Below are 21,271 nucleotides of genomic sequence, written 5' to 3' on the forward strand. Positions count from 1 at the left end.
CTATAATCAATGGCCTTTAAGTATCTGAAATACATTTACCTATTATCTGTATTAATTTTTTTCCCCTTATTTTTAAACGTTTCTAATGGAGAGTTTTTTAAATGAAAGTGCTAAATAGTCAAAAAAATTAAATAAAATTATAATATTTTAAAATTTCAAAATTAATTGATTTTTTTATTTTTTAGTTAAAAGTATTAAATTAAAAGGATAAAAATATTTTAAAAAGTAAAAATAACATAGAAATAAAATCTCATTCAAGCCAAATTTCGACCAAATTATATGTATTTAAAAGTTTAGAATCACAGATATTTATTTATAAAAAGGAACATGGTGATATTCGATTTATCAATGAGATATATACCTTCAAATAATTTGATATCTTGTTTATGAACTCTATCGTTCATTCGGTAAGATTATGTAATAAAAATTATTTGATGGTTTCCATAACTCGCAAAGCTTTATGTTTATATGTAAACAATATAATCTTAAAAAGTTAAAATTACATGTCAAAATAAAATTTTAAATTTATATCATGATCTTATAAGCAATTTCATTCTAGCCAATGTGCTATCACATTGACTTCACGATAGACGTGATTTATGGGTGAATGAACTTGCAATCATGATAGTTTGACTACGATCCAAGTAGTTAAGCAAAAAGGTAAAATACGAAATAAGTAAATTAATATAAATATTTAGCATAAAAATATGAATGTATGACATTTTGATTGAACTCTATCTAAAACTAGCTTATGGGGTGAGAGAAAATGTCCAAATTTATATATGTTTAGACCATCGATTGATTCATTTCCAACTAATACGAGACTCTAACTCATTCTTACACTCTCCCCCTCCCCCCTCTCCCTTTACGCTAAACCCAACTATGGAGTGTGGATCAGAAAACCAAATCGAGATGAATCTTAATATCATGTAAAAATATAACAGTTGAACCTAATTCAACCTCAAAAGTATCCCAATAAAAAATTAAAATAATCAAGAGATTGAAAAAGAGAGGTTCGTGAACAAAGCATCATAAAGGACTTTACAGTAATACTAATAAATATGAATACTTATAACCACATGTTATATAAATGTCATTACAGACTTTAGTGACTACATGATGCAATGACATTAACTCAATTACACCTAAATATAAAAAAATATACCGTCACTAAATATCACTTATACTGTTTAGACACTATAAAGAATATGATTCTTCTCCATTAGATGGGAAAAACAACATATCTTATATAGCAAATGGTTTGATATGATCGCATTGTTAACTTCATATTTTACTGTTCTCATAAATTTATCCTTCAATTTATAGTATATGACATTTTGTTACGTAACTAAAAATAATATAATATATCTAAAATATTATATTCATTAATACAATATAATACGATAAGTTATGAATCGATAACAACCATCCAATCAAAAGTGTAAAGTATCAAACATCAAAGATGCAGCACCCAATAGTATATATATGGATCAAAAAGACACTTGTCTTAGAAAACAGTAAAGATACAAGTGATTCATGGAAAGTGACAATGCCCAAGGAAGCATAGTTGATATAATAGGTCCCTCTTGCTTGAAACATATAATTCATAGAAAGAGGACAACTATTGGACTCCATCTATAATTATTTTATTACATCTTTGTACCTATCCGATCCCCAATTCCTATTCACTTCTGATGATCGATCGTTGAGTAAATTGTGATCTTGTATAATCGTGTCGCGTGACATTTACCTATACTTAGTCACAAGACCTATTATTAAAAATTCTGAGTCACAACCCCAACCCCAACCCCAATCGCTCTACTATTATAGAAGAGTAGTTATATATATATATATATATATATATATGATGTTCAGACTAAGGTTTGAAAAACAATTTAATCTCTTGTGAAAGGTCTAAGAGTTAAATTTAAGGTTTTACTTTTAATTATAACAAATTCATATGTACTTTATAGGAGTTTCAAATGTATTGGCCTATTATACTATAGTTTTCATTCAGAATATACTTAATATAATCTCATAATAACTGGATCTATAAAGTGAAATTTACGCAAATACTATCCTTATCTTTATAAAATAAAGAAATTATTTTTGATAGATTTTCGAGTTAAAAGATAAGTATTTGAAGCAAAATATGACAATATTATTTGGTGTGAGGGATAAGAATAAATAGTCATGAGATAAAAAGAATAGTCCCGCAATAATATTTTGGTTTCTTTTTTAGTTATTCATGTTGGAATAACTTATCACACCACGTAAATTTATGAAATATTAATAAAGAGATCACAATCAATCATCCTAGTTTGAGAAATACGCCTAATAACCCTATATTCATGGTTAAATCTTATGAGAGGAAAATTAATAGATTTATACTCACAATCTTGATGAATAAAATTATATTTGTTCATATTTTATTTATGATTGTAATTTATTTTTTCGGCATTTAAAATTTGGTGTAAGCCATGTATACTACTTATAACACTTCCTTTCAAAAAAAAATTATAAAATATTTTGATTAAATAATTTAATTGTGTTCATCGAGTCAATACCATTCACCTTCTTCAATGTTTGACTAGCAATTAAAATAAAATAAGAAACACCTATATATATTTTGGTGGAGAATAGAGCATTGTTGCCCATTCTACGGATTATATATCGGGATGTGTTTTTTTATGGACGTATTTGCGATAACAAATAATTGCAAAATAGTATAAACAAATTGTTCTTTATATATCCGAAATGATGCAATGTAGTAGATGAATTATTTTTTTCTTAATTAGATATTTTAATTTTGAGTCTGAATATGAAAAAAATATTTGGTAAGAAGTGTTTTCCCTCCGATTGAGCCTACGGAACACGAATCCCGAATGGTCTATCTCCGGACTAGATACTTGAACACTGGGTGGAAACACTACATAAAAATGATCTTTAGCAGCAATTAATTAAATATGTATTTTTAGCGACGATTAACACTCTTTATATTTGTCTCTAAAACCTTTAGCAACATTGAATCTAATAACTTTTAACTAATACCGTTAAAGAATTTATTATTCTTTATTAATGTGTTTATTTATTACGGCTAAAAATTATTTTTACCACAGTAAAAACCAGAAAAAAACTAATTATCATCTAATATACCTTCTTGGTTGATTTTGAATTTTGCACTTTTTTTAAGTAATATAATAATTAATATAAGTTTTCTTTTACCATTACATTATTTTTACATTAATAATAATAATTAATAAAAATCAAAATTTATCTTTTTAAATAGTAGACGAGTGAAACAAACTATTTTTCTTATTTACGTTAGAATCTACAAAAAAATGATTGATTTTTCGTGCAGGGACCATGGTGTTATATAAAATCTATAATTGCAATATTATAAGTGTAATTTTTTCGTATCAATATAGTAAAGAATAAATATATACTATCTTAAAATGTAGGGTTAAAATTTCTTTACATAAATCTAGAAAAATATACCATACAAATTGCGATAGAAAAAGAAAGGTACTTATATATGGAAAGTGAAATTTCATTTTCAACATTAATGTTATAATTCCTTTTTAATTATTATTAGTAAAATATTTTCCCATTATTTATAGGTACTTTAAAGATTATTCATTCTGATTTCAAAGTTCATTTGTATTTTCTTTTTATTTAATTAATCATTTTCTTCAAGAAAATTTAAGAAGAAATTTGAGATGGATGAGACTTTTTTTTTTGTGTGTGAAAGAAGAGAAATATTAATTATAATTAACTCTTGTTTTTGGAGTTGAAGATTCTGGTATATGTTATTATCCACAACTTTTTGATTTTATTTATTTTTTTGCCAATATAATATAAAATTAGGGTCCCATTTAAATATTTAGCAATTTTTTTTAAAAAATTTGGTCGGTGGAGGGGAATGGGAAGGGGACACATACAATTTTATTTCAATTTCTCATTGCCATTGTACCAAACTCTAACCCCATTAGACTTAATTATACTTCTTAATGCCTCAAATTATATGTCGCGATTTTTAAATATATTTTTTAAAAAATATTTATATAGAAAATTTTAATTTTTTTTTTATATTTTCTTGGTATTTGGATATTCCTGACATCTTACATAATTGAGATGTCTATTGTTTTTAAAAACAAGGGAAAAAAATCGTGTTGAATTTTTAAAATAGCAAATAAGAATAATTTGAGATAAGTATTTTTGAAAATCAAACAGATAATTTGAGACGGAGGAATTACATTTTCTTTATCAGTGGCATGCTCTAATTAATATTAATATATCCTATAAGAGCTGTGCGTCCTCCATTCAATTTTTTAAAAGAAAATGGTCTGATATACCCCTCAACTTTGTCATTTAGAGTTGATATACCTCTTGTTATGAAAGTGGCTCATATATACCCCTACTTGTAACAAATGGCTCACATATACCCTCTTTCTCTAACGAAAATGAAAAAAAAAAATAATTTCAATCTAAATTTTTATTATTTTTTTCTAAAAAATATAATCCTATATGAGTAAATTTAATCCTCGTCAAACATATTCTTTTTGATTTTTTTTTGTTTCAATGACTAATTTATAATTATTATTTTGATAATCAAATTTATTTATGTTTCACTAATATTCTTGTAAAACTTATTGTAGATGACCAAATTTTTTCTTCGAATACGAAATTAAATTACAATACACACAAAAAAAATAGTCTAATTTTTTTTTTCTTTAAACTAAGAAATGTAAGAAAAAAAACAAAATAAGAATAAGAAACTCAAGTAATTATAATAAAAGAAGTCAAAAAATAATTTATGTATGAAAAAAATTAAAATATACCTTGAACTTTGATAAAAGAATCATATATACCCCTAAAATAATTTTTTTAAAAAATTAGAAGTAATAAATATAAATTTAAAACTAATTTTTTAACTTCCGTTAAATGAAGGGTATATGTGAGCCATTTTGTAACGGCAGGGGTATATGCGAGTCGTTTGTATAACGGTAAGGGCATATATGAGCCACTTTTATAACGAGGGATATATCAGCTTCAACTGACAAAGTTAAGGGGTATATCAGACCCTTTTCCCATTTTTTAATATTCATTTTTGTTTATTCAATTGTTTTTGTCAAAATGTAAACTTAGGTATTCAATTCATCATTAGCTTTTCCAAATTCTAATAGTGTATAATTAACCTAGCTAGATTAGTTATTATTATACTTATAGGATAAAAGCATATCATAAAATAATAGTGATACACAATCATTAGCTGAAGTTATTTTAAAAGATTTAAATTACAGAATTTGCCCTCATTTTTTTTTCACATGTAAGAACTTAAAAATTAAATATTCAAAATTATTACCAATTTAACTTAGATTTTCCAAATTGTGAATGGAGAAATATTACAAAAATAAAAATGCTTAAATTTTTTTTCAATTTAATTATTGAATATGTCATTAACAACAACTATAACATATCATGTATAATTTCACTGATGGAATATGAAAAGGATATAATGTATACTTTTACCTTATAAAGTTTAAGGTAAAAATATTATTTTTTGAAATTCATACTCAAATAACACATATCAAAAGACCGAATTAGAGACATGACGTAGGAGCAATTATTTTTGGGACAAGTAATGACTATATCCTATGTAAAATAAAATAAGATTATTTTAGTTAAATAAATGAGAACTAATTTCTAGTAGTTTCAATATTCTATTGATGCACTAGATCAATCCATGTAATGATACACTAAAGATGGAAATTTCTCACAACTAATAATTATACACTCACTCTCAAACAAAATGGAGTGAAATTATTGAACTCAATAGGACAAAAAGATGTAGCTTCCTATACTATATATTATGTTCTTTACAAAGTGGAGTTAATTCAATCTATAGAGCTAAACATGACTAATATAATTATATTGCTTTAGAAATTATTGTATAATATAAGGAAAATATATGTCCCACATTATATGAAGGAACAAGATACGAAGAATCACATGCCAACAAATATTTTGATTTTTATTCTATATTTATTTTCAAATTTTGATTAATTTGAAAATTTGTATTTTTTCTCAAAGTTTGAATTTAGAATTTATAATTAAAAAATAAAATGTTTATATATATATTTATTTGATTATTAGGATGGTCCATCCAATTATCTTGTTTTACTATTTCAATAATCTTTTAGGTTGGAGATATTTGTGGGGGAGGGGTATTGAAGGGCGTGACGATCTAGTGATCATTGAAATGATTGAAGATTTTGCGGTGTCGGATTTAAAACTCAACAGAAACAAGAAATACTAGGTGTTTCTTTTTATCAGTCTTACTTGGTGTCTGTTACTGATAGAAGATGACAGATATTTCATAAAATTAATTGAGGTGTGTGAAAATTGAACCGAACAATACGATTATCACAAAATATTACTAACCATCACAATTGTAAAGTTAGAAAATTATTTTTAATTTATCAAAGTAATTATTATTTATTAACTATAATAATATAATTACAGAACTATTTTTTTGTTATTTCAAGTTAATTGAAATTTACATTCTATACATATTACTTAATAGTATTTAAATGTTACGATCCAAAATTGTACTCTATACGAATGTCCCTTATCAACATATTCGAAGTAAAGCAAATAATTGAAATGCAAGTGATTAAGTCAATAATTTAAATAAAATAAACAACAAAAATTCAATAATACATGTCTAATCTCAATTATAAGTTGTCAAATAAAAGAGCAATATTATTACTATACTACGTCAACTCCAATTTTCATGTACGTTATTAAGGACAATACCATGTGTTTATCGTTCTATTGTTTTAGTTATCATTTTTTATCTTTTAAATTAATGTTAGATATATTCATGTGATTAACTTAGGAAGTAATTAAATAACTTTTCGTTTTGATGAAAAAACTCAAAAAAAGGTGACTATTTTATATCAGGAGGTCTCCATTTACGAATTACAATGAAGTGATTGAAAAATATGATATTGTACTGTATTATAGTGGGAGGTTACCACTTCTTTTGACATGCGTCATTCTTGGTCATGTATACGTCACGCTTGCATAATCATCCTCCATTTATAAATAGCTAATTATAGAATCATCGTTATATAACAAGAAAATAATAACTTAGTCATAAACATCGCTACATGATATGTGTAATTATTGCATAAAGTAGTCTTACGATATTTATTTCTCAATTGCAATTTCGATTATACTCATCAAATAATGTGAGAATTAATGAACACAATATAAATTTAAGATGTTCAATCAAATCAGTAATAATTCAAAAAATTACAAATTCCGGCTTTCTTTTATATTAAAGTATTAATATTATATTATATCTTATGAAATTATTAAGTTTCACTATTTCAATATTACGCCCGATTTTCTTTTTAGATTGCAAAGTTTCAAGATCAATAATTAAAAAAAATACTAATAAGTTATCAAAAGATGTGTATATATCACATCAGACAAATATATCCTTTAAATTTTATTTGTATTCCAATTTATCAAGTATACATTATATGCTGAATAGACCTTATTATAAATAATAATTTTAATTGTTTTGGATCGTCAAAAAATTTAAAATAAATTATAGAATTAGGGATTGAAGAGACTTAAGACTAATTATGAAAAATGAAGAACTTAACACCAAGGTTTGATCAAATGTCTTGTAGTTGTTATATATATGCATAATATAAGGACAATAAGAAAATCCAAAAAGAATATTAAATTAAAATTAGAATCTAATGTCTTAATTCTCGTATAATAATGTCCAATGATACCTTTTTTAATTTTTTTGTTCTTTCTTCTTATGTAGTAATCAACATTTCGTCTGTTTTTGTAATGTTTAATTTATTATTCGTAATTGAGATGATGTATGCCTAGACATAATTATACCTTAGTATTATTATTATTATTATTAGCAGTCTGAGAAGACAAATATTTGCAAGACAAAAATGACATTTTTCTTAATTCTGTCAAACATATTTTAAAAGTATCTTATTAGACATTTAGATCTTATAAACTAACAATATAACTTATATTTAGTGACAATAATAGATTTTTTTAAGCGGTAATATGTATTGTATTCATAGTAAAAGGATTTGATTTTTGAGTCGATCTCTTCGCGCTGGACTTGGCTAGTGTCGGTTGCAAGCTATAGAAATATGAGTTTTTCTCTATGCGCACTCAAATAGTATCGACTACGAATTTCTCTTGTCATTAAAAAAAAGTTATTTATAGAATGAATTGGCTATAATAGTTCCCTATGCACATCTAAAGAGTATCGACTGCAAATTTCTCTACGCGCACCCAAAAAATATCGATTGCAAATTTCCATAGAACTCTACTTCGTTCCTATTTTTTATTATTTTCTTTTTACGTACTCTAATGTTATTTATAGAATGAATTTGCTATAATAGTTCAACAGATATAATTTAATTTTTAAATGTATATTTATTAAAGAAAATAGATATATGGTTCACAACTTGGATTAATTACCAAATAACGTTACAGTTCGAATTGAAATAGCATCTTAACCACTAAACAACAAAGTTTAATTAATTAAGGGAAATTTAAGGGGACATTTTCAGGAGAATTTGAATTTAATTTGTCTTTGCTTGCCATTTTCAACATTTAATTATTTGTTGTCTAGCTATTGTATGATCTGGGGACATTTAATTTGACTTTATTTCCTCTATATCTCGTTATATATTTTTTTTTCTATATTTATTTGTTTATATTTAATTTAACACATAATATAATTTCATTTCTCAAATTGGAGTAAAAATAAATATCTATTTTTAGTATAATATTGAAAATAAGTAAAAGTGGGGGAAAAGGAGTATATTTTATGGTGCATTTTTTAAATAACAATAATTTTTAAGAACATTCAATTGAAGGTTAGCAGGTCATTGAGCTTGTATTATTTTTTTTTCTTACATACTTGTTAGCGTAATATTACTCTCATAGTTTCTAGTTCTTCGATTGTTGTTGTTTCTTATATTTTGACTATCATAGTGTTCTGTTATAGTCAGTGCGTTTATAATCTCTATATTGCTTCTCCACTTCATCACTTCTGCTTTAAATTATTGTTTCTTGAATCAAGCTTCTATCAAAAACAACATTTCTATCTTTTAAGTTATAGATATCTTAGAAGGTCTACTTAAACTCTACTCTTCTCAAATTCTAATCGTGAGATTTCATTGATTACGTTGTTGTTATTAATATTCAAGATCATCTAGAAGGAAAAGTTCCCTAACATATATTATTGGGATATTATAATGTCAAAAAAGAAGAGGAAATTAAGTAGGAAAACAAAGAAAAAAAATGCAACTATTTATATCGAAGTCAAAAGAAACAGGTTCCTCCTAGCTAGCTAGTCTTTTCTTTACCAAAATTTGATGCCCACCAAACATTGAATGGAGTATTACAATTGATAAATCTCTTACCTTGGCCCTAAGTAATAATTAATAGAACTATTCAATTGATACATACATTAATGATTATGACCTATGCCTAATGTCTAAGAATTTTGAACCCTAAAACTTTAGTCCATTCTCTCAAATCAATAATATTGCTACAAGACATACTATAGTAAAACCATTTAAAAGGATTTGGCGCTTATATATTGATAGAAAAGGAACATTTACGAAAGTAGGTTAAATATATAATTGACTGATTTTGAGACTGACAAGTTTCTGAAGAAGGAAAATGTATGATCAATGTCGTATATAAGTAACACATAAAGAAAAGGTGAAATTGCAAAATATAAGATGGAGTACAAGTTCAATACATGCTATACGAGCACTTTTGAGCTCGATCGATAAATTTGTAAGGTTTATTATATTACAACGAAAAATATGTACTATTAGATGGATCATGCATGAAACATATAGTAGTATGTAATAGTAGGAGAACTGATCAATTTCTAGGTTGACAAGCTATCGAATTTCTAAGGGAGAATTATATGTGATACTGACACACATGCATGACAACGGGGGGCTGGTGAAGGTGAATTAATGAAAGACTGATTAATTTCTAGATTGACAGGCTATCGAAGAGACGTATATATATATACACAGGTTAAGAAAATTACACTTCAGGAAGAGAAAGAAAGAGATATATATTATAAAGATATATCTTTAGTTTATCTTGCACATTTTTTTTTTTTGAGTTGATGGGATCTTTTTTTTTCATATAAGTCATCAGAAAATACAGTAGATTACAACATCGCACTTCATTATCATAATGTTAAACATCAAGATTCAAAAAAAAAAAATTAAAAAAATTATTTAATTTATCGATAATAGGTTATTGATTTAGTAATTTTTATTTCTATTTTTTTGGACAATCAAATATTATCCAAACGCCTTATAAAGTTACTCAACCCTTGTTTTGTGTCAATATTAGAGATTGTTATGGTGTGTTCGGTATGGAGATATTTTTTCTTTAATGAAATTCTAATTTTCTTATGTTTGATATGTTAATATAAACAATTATTGTACGTAGAAATACTATGAGTGATGACAGTGTGGTGGGAATGGAGGCCATTGAAGTAATTTTCCTATTTTTTAAATACTAATTTTTAAAATCTCAATTAAATAGATGGTTTAACATAAATTGCCACTCATCCAACCTCCTAAACTAAATAGCCTGTGAATATATAATACATGTATAATCAATGTATAAATTATGTATATTCAAAACAAAAGTATAAACAATAAAGGGAAAAGGGTTAAAAATACTCCTCAATTTTAGTTTATTAGTTGAATATACCCCTGCCGTTAAAACAAAGTTATTTATACCATCGCCGTTACCAATTTCACCATTTATACCCTTAACTGACGGAAATCTCCAAATCAATCAAAATTGACCCGATTTTGTAAAAATTACCCATTCCGCATTTTAAACCCATGCCCAACCCATCTATTGTTGTATTGGAATCTGTTGTTTAGATGCAGTTTTCTTTTTTATGTTTACTTAATCTGTATTTTGATGTTTTATATTGAATTGTTTTATTGATGGGGGTAAAGTAATGGATTCTTGATTGGTAAGGTTGTTAGAATAGTTGAACTTGGATTATCCAATTGTAAGTTTGTTGTTGAAATTGGTAACGGCGAGGGTATAAATAACTTTGTTTTAACGAAAGGGGTATATTTGACTAATAAATTAAAATTAAGGAGTATTTTTGACCCTTTTCCCAACAATAAATCCGACCAAATAGATAAAGATGTCAACTAACTATTGGGCCTTAGATTATCTCACAGGTAGTAGTCCAGTTAACATTCACTTCGTAAAAAGCCCAATTAGGAAATTACCATGTCTCATTTTTGAAGTATCGATCGACTTGCAATGCTCTTTGGTGTATTCAAATCAGTTTACATGCATCATAATTAATTTTATAGAATATTTATCATCTCCCGTCGGTAGATAGCGGGTAGCAATTTTAAGTACTACTTGATAACTTCCCACATCATATTGTGGAAAAAATGCTTAAGAAAGTATCATGTTCATGAATTAGGATTATTAATATTAATCATGATAGATGGTAAAAAGGTTCTAATTCCAAACTCCATGACAATAATTATTGATTAATTACAAGGCCAAAATAAGTATTTGTGAATTTTATCCCAAAAATGAGGAATGATAGTAAATGAAAAGGTAAGTAGTGTGTTGGCTATCTGTGTAAAGATTTTCCATAATATAATTAACCTAAATATCTTATTACTCAATTGTTTAAACTAAAAATAGCAGTTAAATGTGTAATTTATGTATATCATTTCGGAAAAATGAAGGAAAAACCGTGTACTTACATAAACGTTCCTATCATATTTACTAATTTTCTCAAAGTGTAAAATAATTACATCTTTATTTCACTAGTTGATAATTTCATACTAGATTTCATGTCAGATACACCCAAATATATGTATTTTTGCTACCAAACACATAGACACATAAGGAGAGCGGTGAGCGAGAGAGAGAAGGGAGGCAAACGAGATAGGAGTGTTACCTTAAATGCATCCGAATCCACTTGAATATAATATATTACACCTAAAAATGACTCTATATATCCAAGATACATGTATCTTGACGCGCCAAATACGTATATTTGGGGCCCAAAATTTGTAAAGTGGTAATTTCGAAAAATCACTAAGAGACACATAATTGGGCCAAAATCACCATTTTTATTTGGGGTTAGTATTTTGGTACTTAAAACTGTTTGCTGAAATTAGTAAAAATTTTAAGGAATCTAGTGTGCTTGCCGATACATTTGAATAAGTGTGTATAGTATTTTAGATGGTGAATTGATACATGAATTTGTTGTGTATCATAATGTTTTATATGTATCATGAAATTTTGAAAATTGTTATAATGTATCATTCAATAAGTTTAGTAAATGCGTCATCAACTGTGCTTGATGATACATATAGAATCAGTGTGTACAGTGTTTAGTCAATTCACTGATACATGTAGTAGATATGTATCACATGTTTTGCATATAATATGAATTTCTGAAAACTGATATCATGTATCAGTAAGGTATTAGTTGTTTAGTTGATGTACTGATACATGTTTTGAAAATTGTTATAATGTATCATTCACTAAGTTTAATAAATGTGTCATCAACTGTACTTGATGATACATATAGAATCAGTGTGTATATTGTTTAGTCGACGTTTCTGATACATGTATTAGATACGAAATTGAATCTCCAACAACGATTCCGTCGATTTTGTAACTTTCATTCTGCAATTTGTTCACCCAAATTCCGGAATGTCTCATCAAAATCGAAGTATTCATCTTGAAAAATCCACTGTAACAACAATAAAATTACTGTAGTTCGAAATTTAACAGATTGTTCAAAAAAATTGTTTTCAAAATAGATGATATAATCTTTGTTTTTCAAAATTTGAAATTAATATCCAATTAAGTGCTGATTTTATGTTGATTAATGATATGTTACCGTAAATTTAGCTGTTTTATTAACAACATTAACTATACCGTTTTTTCCCCTTTTTTTTCTCAACAGTTTAAAATTACCATGTATCATTTACCATGTATCACTAGAGTCTAAAGTATCACGGCTCAACAAATTTAAGGAATTTTTTTTAAATACTAAATTTGTCGGGACAGAATGAAATTATTGAATTACACTATGGGATTCCTTAAATTTTTACTTTTTATTTGGGCTTTTTCTAATCCAATCCAAATGGGAATTCACTAAATTCCACAAAATCTTTTACTCTTCTTCATCTTCATTCTTCCCCAAAAAACCTCAGCTTAATCCCCAGATGCTTATACTGATAACTGATAAATCCAAGTAGATAACGAAGAAGAAGATACACCTGTTAATCCCAGAAGATTTGAGCTTTTTCCGAGTTCCATTTCAAGTTTTGCAGTTTCTGTTATAGAAATGCTTAGCTTAGGAAGTTATCCAAGGCAACCCCATTGTTGTGCCAGCACAATTTCACAATGTCTTCCTCTTTTTTGCAAGATTCCTCAACCCCAATTGTTTTTTACTTCAAATACAGTGACCCATTTAAGGATTCGTTCTCTTATTGAGCAAAAACGAACTGGGGTGTGCGTTTTTGCACGCAAGGATGAAGAAAAAAGGGGGAATAGTGTGGTAGAAATGGAAGAAATTGAGGATTTTGATGATGACTATGACGACGACGATGATGATTTTCTAGGGGATGAGGAAGATGTTGACGGAGACGACGACGACGATGATGATGAGGTGATTATTCCATTAAGAAATATGAAGAAATGGTTAGAAAACAAGCCGCGTGGGTTTGGAGTAGATAAAGAGTATGATACTTCAGTTGAAGATAAGCTGATGGAAGAAATTGAACAGAGTAGAAAAGCTCAGCTTGCTAATATCAATAAGCTCAAAAACAATCCAGTTAAAGCAAATACCAAACAAGTTCAGCAGGATAAAGGTAACTTCTTTTTGAATATTTGGGTCTTAGATTATATCATCTATGAATGCAACTGAATTGATAGGAAACAATGAACAAGTTTATGTATTTTGTTCTTAGTTAGTTACCCTTGACAATGACTCCTTAATCACCTCAAGGACTTAATAGGAGCTGAGCTGAGAATTTTTTTTTTTTACTATGATGTTGTGCACAACTCGATTAATTTTATGAGATACTTGCTAGTTGCTACCTCTAGCCAAGATATATTTTTTTGTTAGCTTTTGGATGCAATCTGGTTATTGTACATGGTGTAGATCAGTAGATGTAATGCTAGACAAAATAGAAGGATTCCACAACCTGTAATTATGTCTTTAATTGTTCATTCTTAACTCGAACCATCATTTAAAAAGGACTAATATCAGGGCTGAAATTTGGTGTATCGCAACCCAAGTCAGACGTTTGAGCTTGATGTTTGAACTAAAATTACGAATGTTATGGAATCAAACAACTTTAACTAGTTAAGTGATCGGGAGTATTACTTGTAGATGTTTAGTGTAAGAGCAAATGAGTTTGGAGGACAAAGTAGAGACCTCAAGGAGCTTCAATGACTTCTGCATCTTCTACTCTTTTAATAAAGCAGTATTTCACTTAAGTTCTACAATTTCTAAAGTTGTTCAGGATGGACTCTGTGTGCGCTTGGTCAATCTTCCTAAGAAAATGAACGTTGATAAGGATCTACGAGTAGCTTTCAAAGGAGTTTCAGGAATAGTCAACATAGTTCCAGTCGTGACTGGGAACAAGAAGACCAGGAATCCTGTTTGTAAAGGCATGGCCTATATTAACTTTAAGTCCAAGGATGAAGCACAAAGGTAACGTTCATGGCTATACGTAAGAAATAAAAGGGTGACGAGGTGCTTATGTAATCTTTACCTTTGCATTCATCCCTAAACTATAGAATGTTTGTTATTGTAGATTTGTGCAAATGTTTTCTGGACGAAGTATAAGTTTTGGTAAAGTTCAGAAGCAAATAAAGTGTGAGATGATAAATCCGGGATCACCTAAGTCCACAACTACACAGTCAGTTCATAAAATTAAGCATGTCCCTGAAAAAGATATACCTGATTTGCCCCGAGACCAGGATGATGATTTTGACACAGATTTCCTCTCGGATTCAGAGGAGAACATCTCCACTGACTACAATGTTGCAGAGGTGGAGGATTTATCAGCATACACGAATGGTTATGAAGAAAATTCATCTGCTGAGTCCACTTCGGGTGATGAGCAGGATGTTGGAGAAGAGTCTGAATTCTCAGAACAAAAGAAAGTCGAAGCAAAGGAGAAGAAGAAAAGGCCTAAGCAAAAGAAAGAGCAGGTCCCAAAATTGAATATTCCAGGATCTGCGCGCAAGTAAGATATAAGCTCATGTTATAACATACTCTTGTACTTATGTTACACTCTCATTGCATTGGTTTCACTTATCATCTGCTGCAATGTCATGCAGGTTGAAAATTAAGGAGAAAGCTGTACTCACTGGAGTTTTATCCAAATATGCACAAAAGATATCATCTTGACTGTGAAAAAAACCGAGCTAACAGTGGCCAACATTCACATTTCTGTAATGACGCTATCTGTGTTATTGTTACTTTTGTACACTAGCGTAGTCTTTGCAGCCGTTCATTTTTGTAGATTTATTGTTCACATCAACATTAAGGTCAGGTTTGTTGATTTCTTGTATGTAAATGTTAGTATCTGAATGAATCAATGGAAACAAATTGTGTGTTTATGCGTATGGTTGGTTTTTCATTGGCGTAGAGTTGAAGGTTTTACAATGTTTGATGATTGTGGAAGTCATTCCCACTCTACTCTTTGGGATCATTTAAAGTGATTCAACTGTGTCCCGGTTCTTCTTTCTACGAGATATTTCGCGTTTACTCGTATTAATTCTCAGAACTGAGAGATGGAATCAGTTCGTACACTTCAAATATATGTATGTCAAATCATATTTCGAGCATTCAACCCCAACGTCTAACTTTTCTGTAACTAAGAGAACTTCAACATTTCATAAGGCTACTGAGTCTGCCCAAGGAATATATGTGAGGTCAAGAGTGTTATAACTACAGAGCAATTATAAAATGCAGCACAAGCTGGAGCTTAATTTGCAGTACAGTAGATTCAGCACAAAGGCCTTTATATAGCATGTCTTGTAATAAAGACAGGTGAAGCTTTTTTCTATCAAAAAGATGACCACAAATGTATCAAGGCAGAGGATAGACAAGACATTCAACGGACAATTAAGTTTCAGCTAACACATTTCAGAAAAAAAATGATCGTCCTCCCTTGAACAACATATTCAGTGTAATTCCACAAAGTGGAGTCTAGGGAGGGTAGAGTATACGCAGACTTTACCCCTACCTTAGAGGTAAAGAGGTTGTTCCCTTTAACTTTCAAAAACAATCAGAGAGATGGAAAAAAATTGATTCGGACCAGGGTCTGCATTAAGCAGTGAAGGCATAGATGCATTGGTCATACAATAAGTAGGAATTCGTGGGAGGTATTATGCCATTATCAGAACAGGTTTGAGTGAAACAACAAGTACTAAGAAGAAAAAGAAGCAAGGACCTTAGTGAAATGAAGAACATCCGCAAGTCTGTGACTCATAGAATGAGGGTTGAGAAACTCGTGTACATGAGCTATTATAAGACTAAACCAACGATTAACATGATGCATACCTCAAATATTCACCTATTAGGGCCCAAACTGCTATAAGAAAAAAACAACCTCTTAGATATGCATTATGCATTTTAGTCAGCGGTGTTAATAATGCTTCTGTACTTGAGAAGCTCTGACTTTAGAAGCAAAAACCAACAACCAGCTAGTAGAAGTTCCATGCATGTATCACTATGAGACAGTTTGACAGAAGACCTAATGCATATAAACCATGTCGGACTATCCATGGATTGAGAAAGTCATCCTCTCAAAGCTATTCATACAAACAAATCAAAAAGAGCGTGGAATTGAAAGAGCTGAAAGCATTATGGAGACTCCACGCTTGACCCTCATCCAAAATAAGGAAACCCATAGTTAATATGAGCTTGAAAACTACAAGATCGAGGAAGGTATAACACCAAAGCTATAAGTACATCATGAATTGATGAACCGACATAACAAGGAATATAAGTGTAACTTGAACAGCTCTATTTTTTATTTTGATGACGTGAAGTGTAACTTGAACAAATTTTCTAAAAAGAATTAATATGGTACTTGAGAAGGAAGCCAAATCAAATGAAGGAACAATTGAAACAAAAAGTGGAAGAGATATTCGGATACAAGACTTTGAAACAACTGTAAGAAGACCCATCAACTAAAGACACAAACATGTTGTTTTCCCATTCCTTTCTCACTGGGAATATGTTTCCTGCCCTTTCATCAGATAAGCTCAACAGTTCTACCATTTTAGAAACCCCTTCACTTAAAAGTGTATCCATTGATATGAAATTAAATGAACTTCCGTATAGCGGAACAGACATTCATATAGTTCACCCAATGATATCAATAACTGGTTAAGTGATAAGTTCATCAAATGGATAATTTTCTTATAATGTGCCCTGGTTGAAAATGAAGACAAATGCCTCTGCTGTTCATCCTTAAAACCTAACAAATAATAAGATACTAGGAAATTTGCAACTAAAACATAGCTAAATCGCAGTTTCCTCAAGAACAGTTTTCTACCATACATTCAAAGAACCAAATTGCACACAGTTCATATGCTCCAAGTCTATCAAAAGCCAAAAACACCCAAATCAACTTCTGTTACTTCTACTCTAGCAAGATTATTATCATGGTATCAGTCTCGCAAAAAGAGTGATGAATTAAAACCATTCAAAATATTCCTTAAAGCCACAAAACTAATTTCTTTTCTTCAGCAAAGATAAGCTGGGATCTTATGCAGATAAGCAACTTAATCATAACATAAGCAATGAAAACAGTTCTACTATGAATTCATGAGATCCAAGATTGATACATTTCAATAACCAACATCTACCAAAAGCCACAAATACTCAAATCAACTTCTGTTACTTCAACTCTAGCAAGATTATCACGTATCAGTCTCACTAAAAGAGCGATAAACTAAAACGGTAAAACCATTCAGCAAATTCCTCAAATCCACAAACTGATGATCATATGCTGATAAACAACTTACTCATGACATAAGCAAAGACAACAATTTTCTACTAAGCATTCATGAGATCCAAGATTGCATACAGTTCAATAACCAACATCTACCAAAAGGCACAAATACCCGAAACAACTTCACTTACTCCTCTTCTACAAAACAGTGTCATATGTCAAGCTCTTTAAACTAAATCCATTCAGAGAAATCCTAAAAATAACATAGTGCTTATTAAAACAAAGATAAAGATTAAAACTTTCAGCGAAGATAAGCTGGGATCTTGATACGGATAAACAACATACTCATAACATAAGCAATAACAACAAACACAATCCCAGCTGATGCAAAAGAAACCTTGACACTCTTTTCTCGGTTTTTATCAGTTGCCAAATCCAAAAGCACAATCCCAATACCACCTAGTACAAACATGAATCCAGAAGAGAGTCCTTCAATAATATACTGACCATTAACTCGACCCGGAAGAAACACCACTGGTTTAACAGCTCCGGTGAACCGGTCTTGGGTTGATCCAATTCCCGGCGGTTCAACAATGACGTCATAAACGATGCCAGAGACGACCATAAAGTAGGTAAGAAGGATAAGACTGAAAACTGTCATGGCGGAGGGAAGAGTCACCGATGGGATTTTCAGACGGAGCTTTGGAGGGCGGAGGAAGGAGAATGGGAGGATACGGAGGATGTGGAAAATTGGGTCAATGGAGTAGTCATCAGACGGATCGGAAAATTGGGTTTTGGCGGTGGATGATGCCGGTTGGGTTTCCGATTTGGGTGGCATTTTGATTTCCCGGCGGTGGTTCACGACGGAGTAGATTTGCTGTTTTTATTTTTCACGTCAATGAATTTATGGGAAGAAACACTAAAAGCCCACTTGAGTGTAATTTGGGGGAAAATGCACAAAAAGCAATTTTTTTTTAATTATAATATATCAAATCAAACTCTCGAGTTAAATTTCTTAAATATAAACTTTTTACTTTACTAATAAAAAAGTTTTTTTAAAAAAAAAATATAGTTATATAAATTGTGTTATTAATGAGCAAAATTTTATCGTATTTTGAGTAATACCACATATTGTTTAAGATTGAATAATTATTCGTCGTGAGTATAAAGACTATACTCATCAAAAGAAAAAAAATACTATTTGAAATCCATTAATGAGCTCAAGAAAAATGAGTAATATTTTTTTTTACCATGTCAACATTTTGTATTTAATATGATAATCTTTGAATATATTATAAAATTAAATATTTGAGTGAAAATTCTTGTCAACTTTAAGTGCTAATAGATGAGTTCGGACTAAGAAATAAGGGCATGAAATAAGCATGAAATGTATAAATATTGTACACTAAATTTATATTCTGGATGTGGGCAACACTCAGAGCCACTAATGATTGTAATGGACTCTTGATATATCTTCTACTAAACTAAATATTACAACAATTGTGTGAAAACTTTTCAAGAATGGGTGCAAACAATAATTTTAGAGAGACAAAAACAAATTCAATAACATTAAAGCTATAACACTGAAATCTAAATAATAAAGATGTTTGTAAGCGAATTGAAACTATAACACAATTCACTCATCTATGAAGTTTTCCAGTATAATAAAAATAGGTATCGGGGTAAGATTCTAGGCTACCTGAATACTCTACAGGTCAGGGTGGAGGCACATGCAAGTCGGGGTATCCAATTGGACAACCTTCGTCATAAGAATATCGTGTATATAAGTAAAATGATAAACAAAGTAACTAAACAACATATTTTGGATGACCTTGACACATTGTAGCCCAATGATTTCTGACCCATTTAATGAGCTTAAACGCATGGAATGAGTCGGTACTTGCGTGTTTAATTCTCACTAGCAATAAAGACAATTGAATAGTAGAGCATGCACCTATACTTTAACAACAAAACTTTACAACAAAAATATGCATCATTAACAAATATCAAAATAAACGTCTATCTTTAATGCGTTGGATGGTTTCTCTAACCGACAGTCTTCTCATGAGTCTCATGATAATACAACGTCTTGCTCACATTGCTAGAGTAAGTATATACTTTGTCAAGTTATAAAACGAAGATTTAACTTATAGATCTAAATCTAAGCCCTTACCAAATGTTCACTAAATCATATATACATAGCATGAGAAAAAGTTGTATTCTTACTATAACAGTCTTATATACTCAAATGTTTCTAACCTCGATGGAGAATTTGTGAATAACTGCTATTGAAACTTTAAGAATTGATTCCTTCAACGATTCCTAAGATTTCGTATCAAGAAATTCATTAAAATCTTTAAGTTTGGGTTAGAAACCGTTTGATTAACCTTACAAATGAAGATTAAGACTTACTCAATCTTTGAATGACGTGTTTCATCTCGTACGCCGAGAGAAAAGGTCTGAATTTGAAAAATAAACTAGAAAAACGACCAAGGGCTCTTTGAATTTGAAAAATAAACTAGAAAAACGACCAAGGGCTCTTTTTATAGTCATTTGCAAATCACTGTTCACATTTAAGAATAATGAGACGTCGTTCAAATCATAAACCGTGAGATTTTGAGGTTTCTCATATCTTTGTTTCACAATTAAAATGATGAGTCATCTTTCTGTCCACAGATCATCGAATGAGCTGCAATTTCTCTTAGAGAGTTTGAGAACACTCTGGTGAATTTTCACGTATGACAGGATGAAACGTCATCATCATGAAAATGCATACACAAAACTATTTTAATTATATAAGGTGAAAAATTTACTTTTAAGAATAATGATCACTACAGTTCTGCAGAGAATATAAAAAATTAAAAACGAAGATAATATTTTGAAGTTATGTAATACATATAATTTTTAATACAACAAACAAAATGGTCAAAAGGATGAATGAATCAGAGTTCATTTTTGTTCTTCAATTAATGGATAAAAGATCAAAACAAGATAACTAAACCGGATTGAAATTAACTAAACCGAACCGGGTTAACTAGCCAAAACAAACCCCACCTAAAGGCTAAAACCGTACTACCACTACTGCTGAAAAGTTACACCTACCCACCCCCACGCACCCCACTCACCCCACTACCCTATCTCATCAACCCCCATCTCACCCATACTCTATACACCCTCCCACCCACTCCACC

The 21,271-nt window shown here is 29.6% G+C and overlaps 2 protein-coding genes across 2 annotated transcripts; one reads left to right on the plus strand and one right to left on the minus strand.

Annotated features, from left to right (window-relative positions):
- The first annotated feature begins 13,235 nt into the window (after positions 1-13,235).
- Positions 13,236-15,741, plus strand: LOC107020797. Its single transcript, XM_015221297.2, has 4 exons — positions 13,236-13,973; positions 14,623-14,821; positions 14,925-15,359; positions 15,454-15,741. Exons 1-4 carry the CDS (start codon positions 13,448-13,450, stop codon positions 15,521-15,523), a joined length of 1,230 nt encoding a protein of 409 aa, XP_015076783.1. The 5' UTR covers positions 13,236-13,447; the 3' UTR covers positions 15,524-15,741.
- Positions 15,742-18,135: 2,394 nt separating this feature from the next.
- LOC107018686 (putative oligosaccharyltransferase complex subunit CG9662) lies at positions 18,136-19,037 on the minus strand. Its single transcript, XM_015219228.2, has one exon. It carries the CDS (start codon positions 18,916-18,918, stop codon positions 18,382-18,384), a length of 537 nt encoding a protein of 178 aa, XP_015074714.1. The 5' UTR covers positions 18,919-19,037; the 3' UTR covers positions 18,136-18,381.
- Positions 19,038-21,271: the final 2,234 nt, after the last annotated feature.

The sequence above is a fragment of the Solanum pennellii genome, chromosome 5, assembly GCF_001406875.1.
Source record: "Solanum pennellii chromosome 5, SPENNV200".
NCBI lineage: Eukaryota > Viridiplantae > Streptophyta > Magnoliopsida > Solanales > Solanaceae > Solanum > Solanum pennellii.

Bases quoted from the DNA above. Each gene is read 5' to 3' on its own strand.
- LOC107018686 (XM_015219228.2), bottom strand. From the start codon at position 18,918: ATGCCACCCAAATCGGAAACCCAACCGGCATCATCCACCGCCAAAACC.
- LOC107020797 (XM_015221297.2), top strand. From the start codon at position 13,448: ATGCTTAGCTTAGGAAGTTATCCAAGGCAACCCCATTGTTGTGCCAGC. The intron at 14,822-14,924 runs GTAACGTTCATG...TTGTTATTGTAG, and splicing joins TCCAAGGATGAAGCACAAAG to ATTTGTGCAAATGTTTTCTG. The intron at 15,360-15,453 runs GTAAGATATAAG...AATGTCATGCAG, and splicing joins ATTCCAGGATCTGCGCGCAA to GTTGAAAATTAAGGAGAAAG.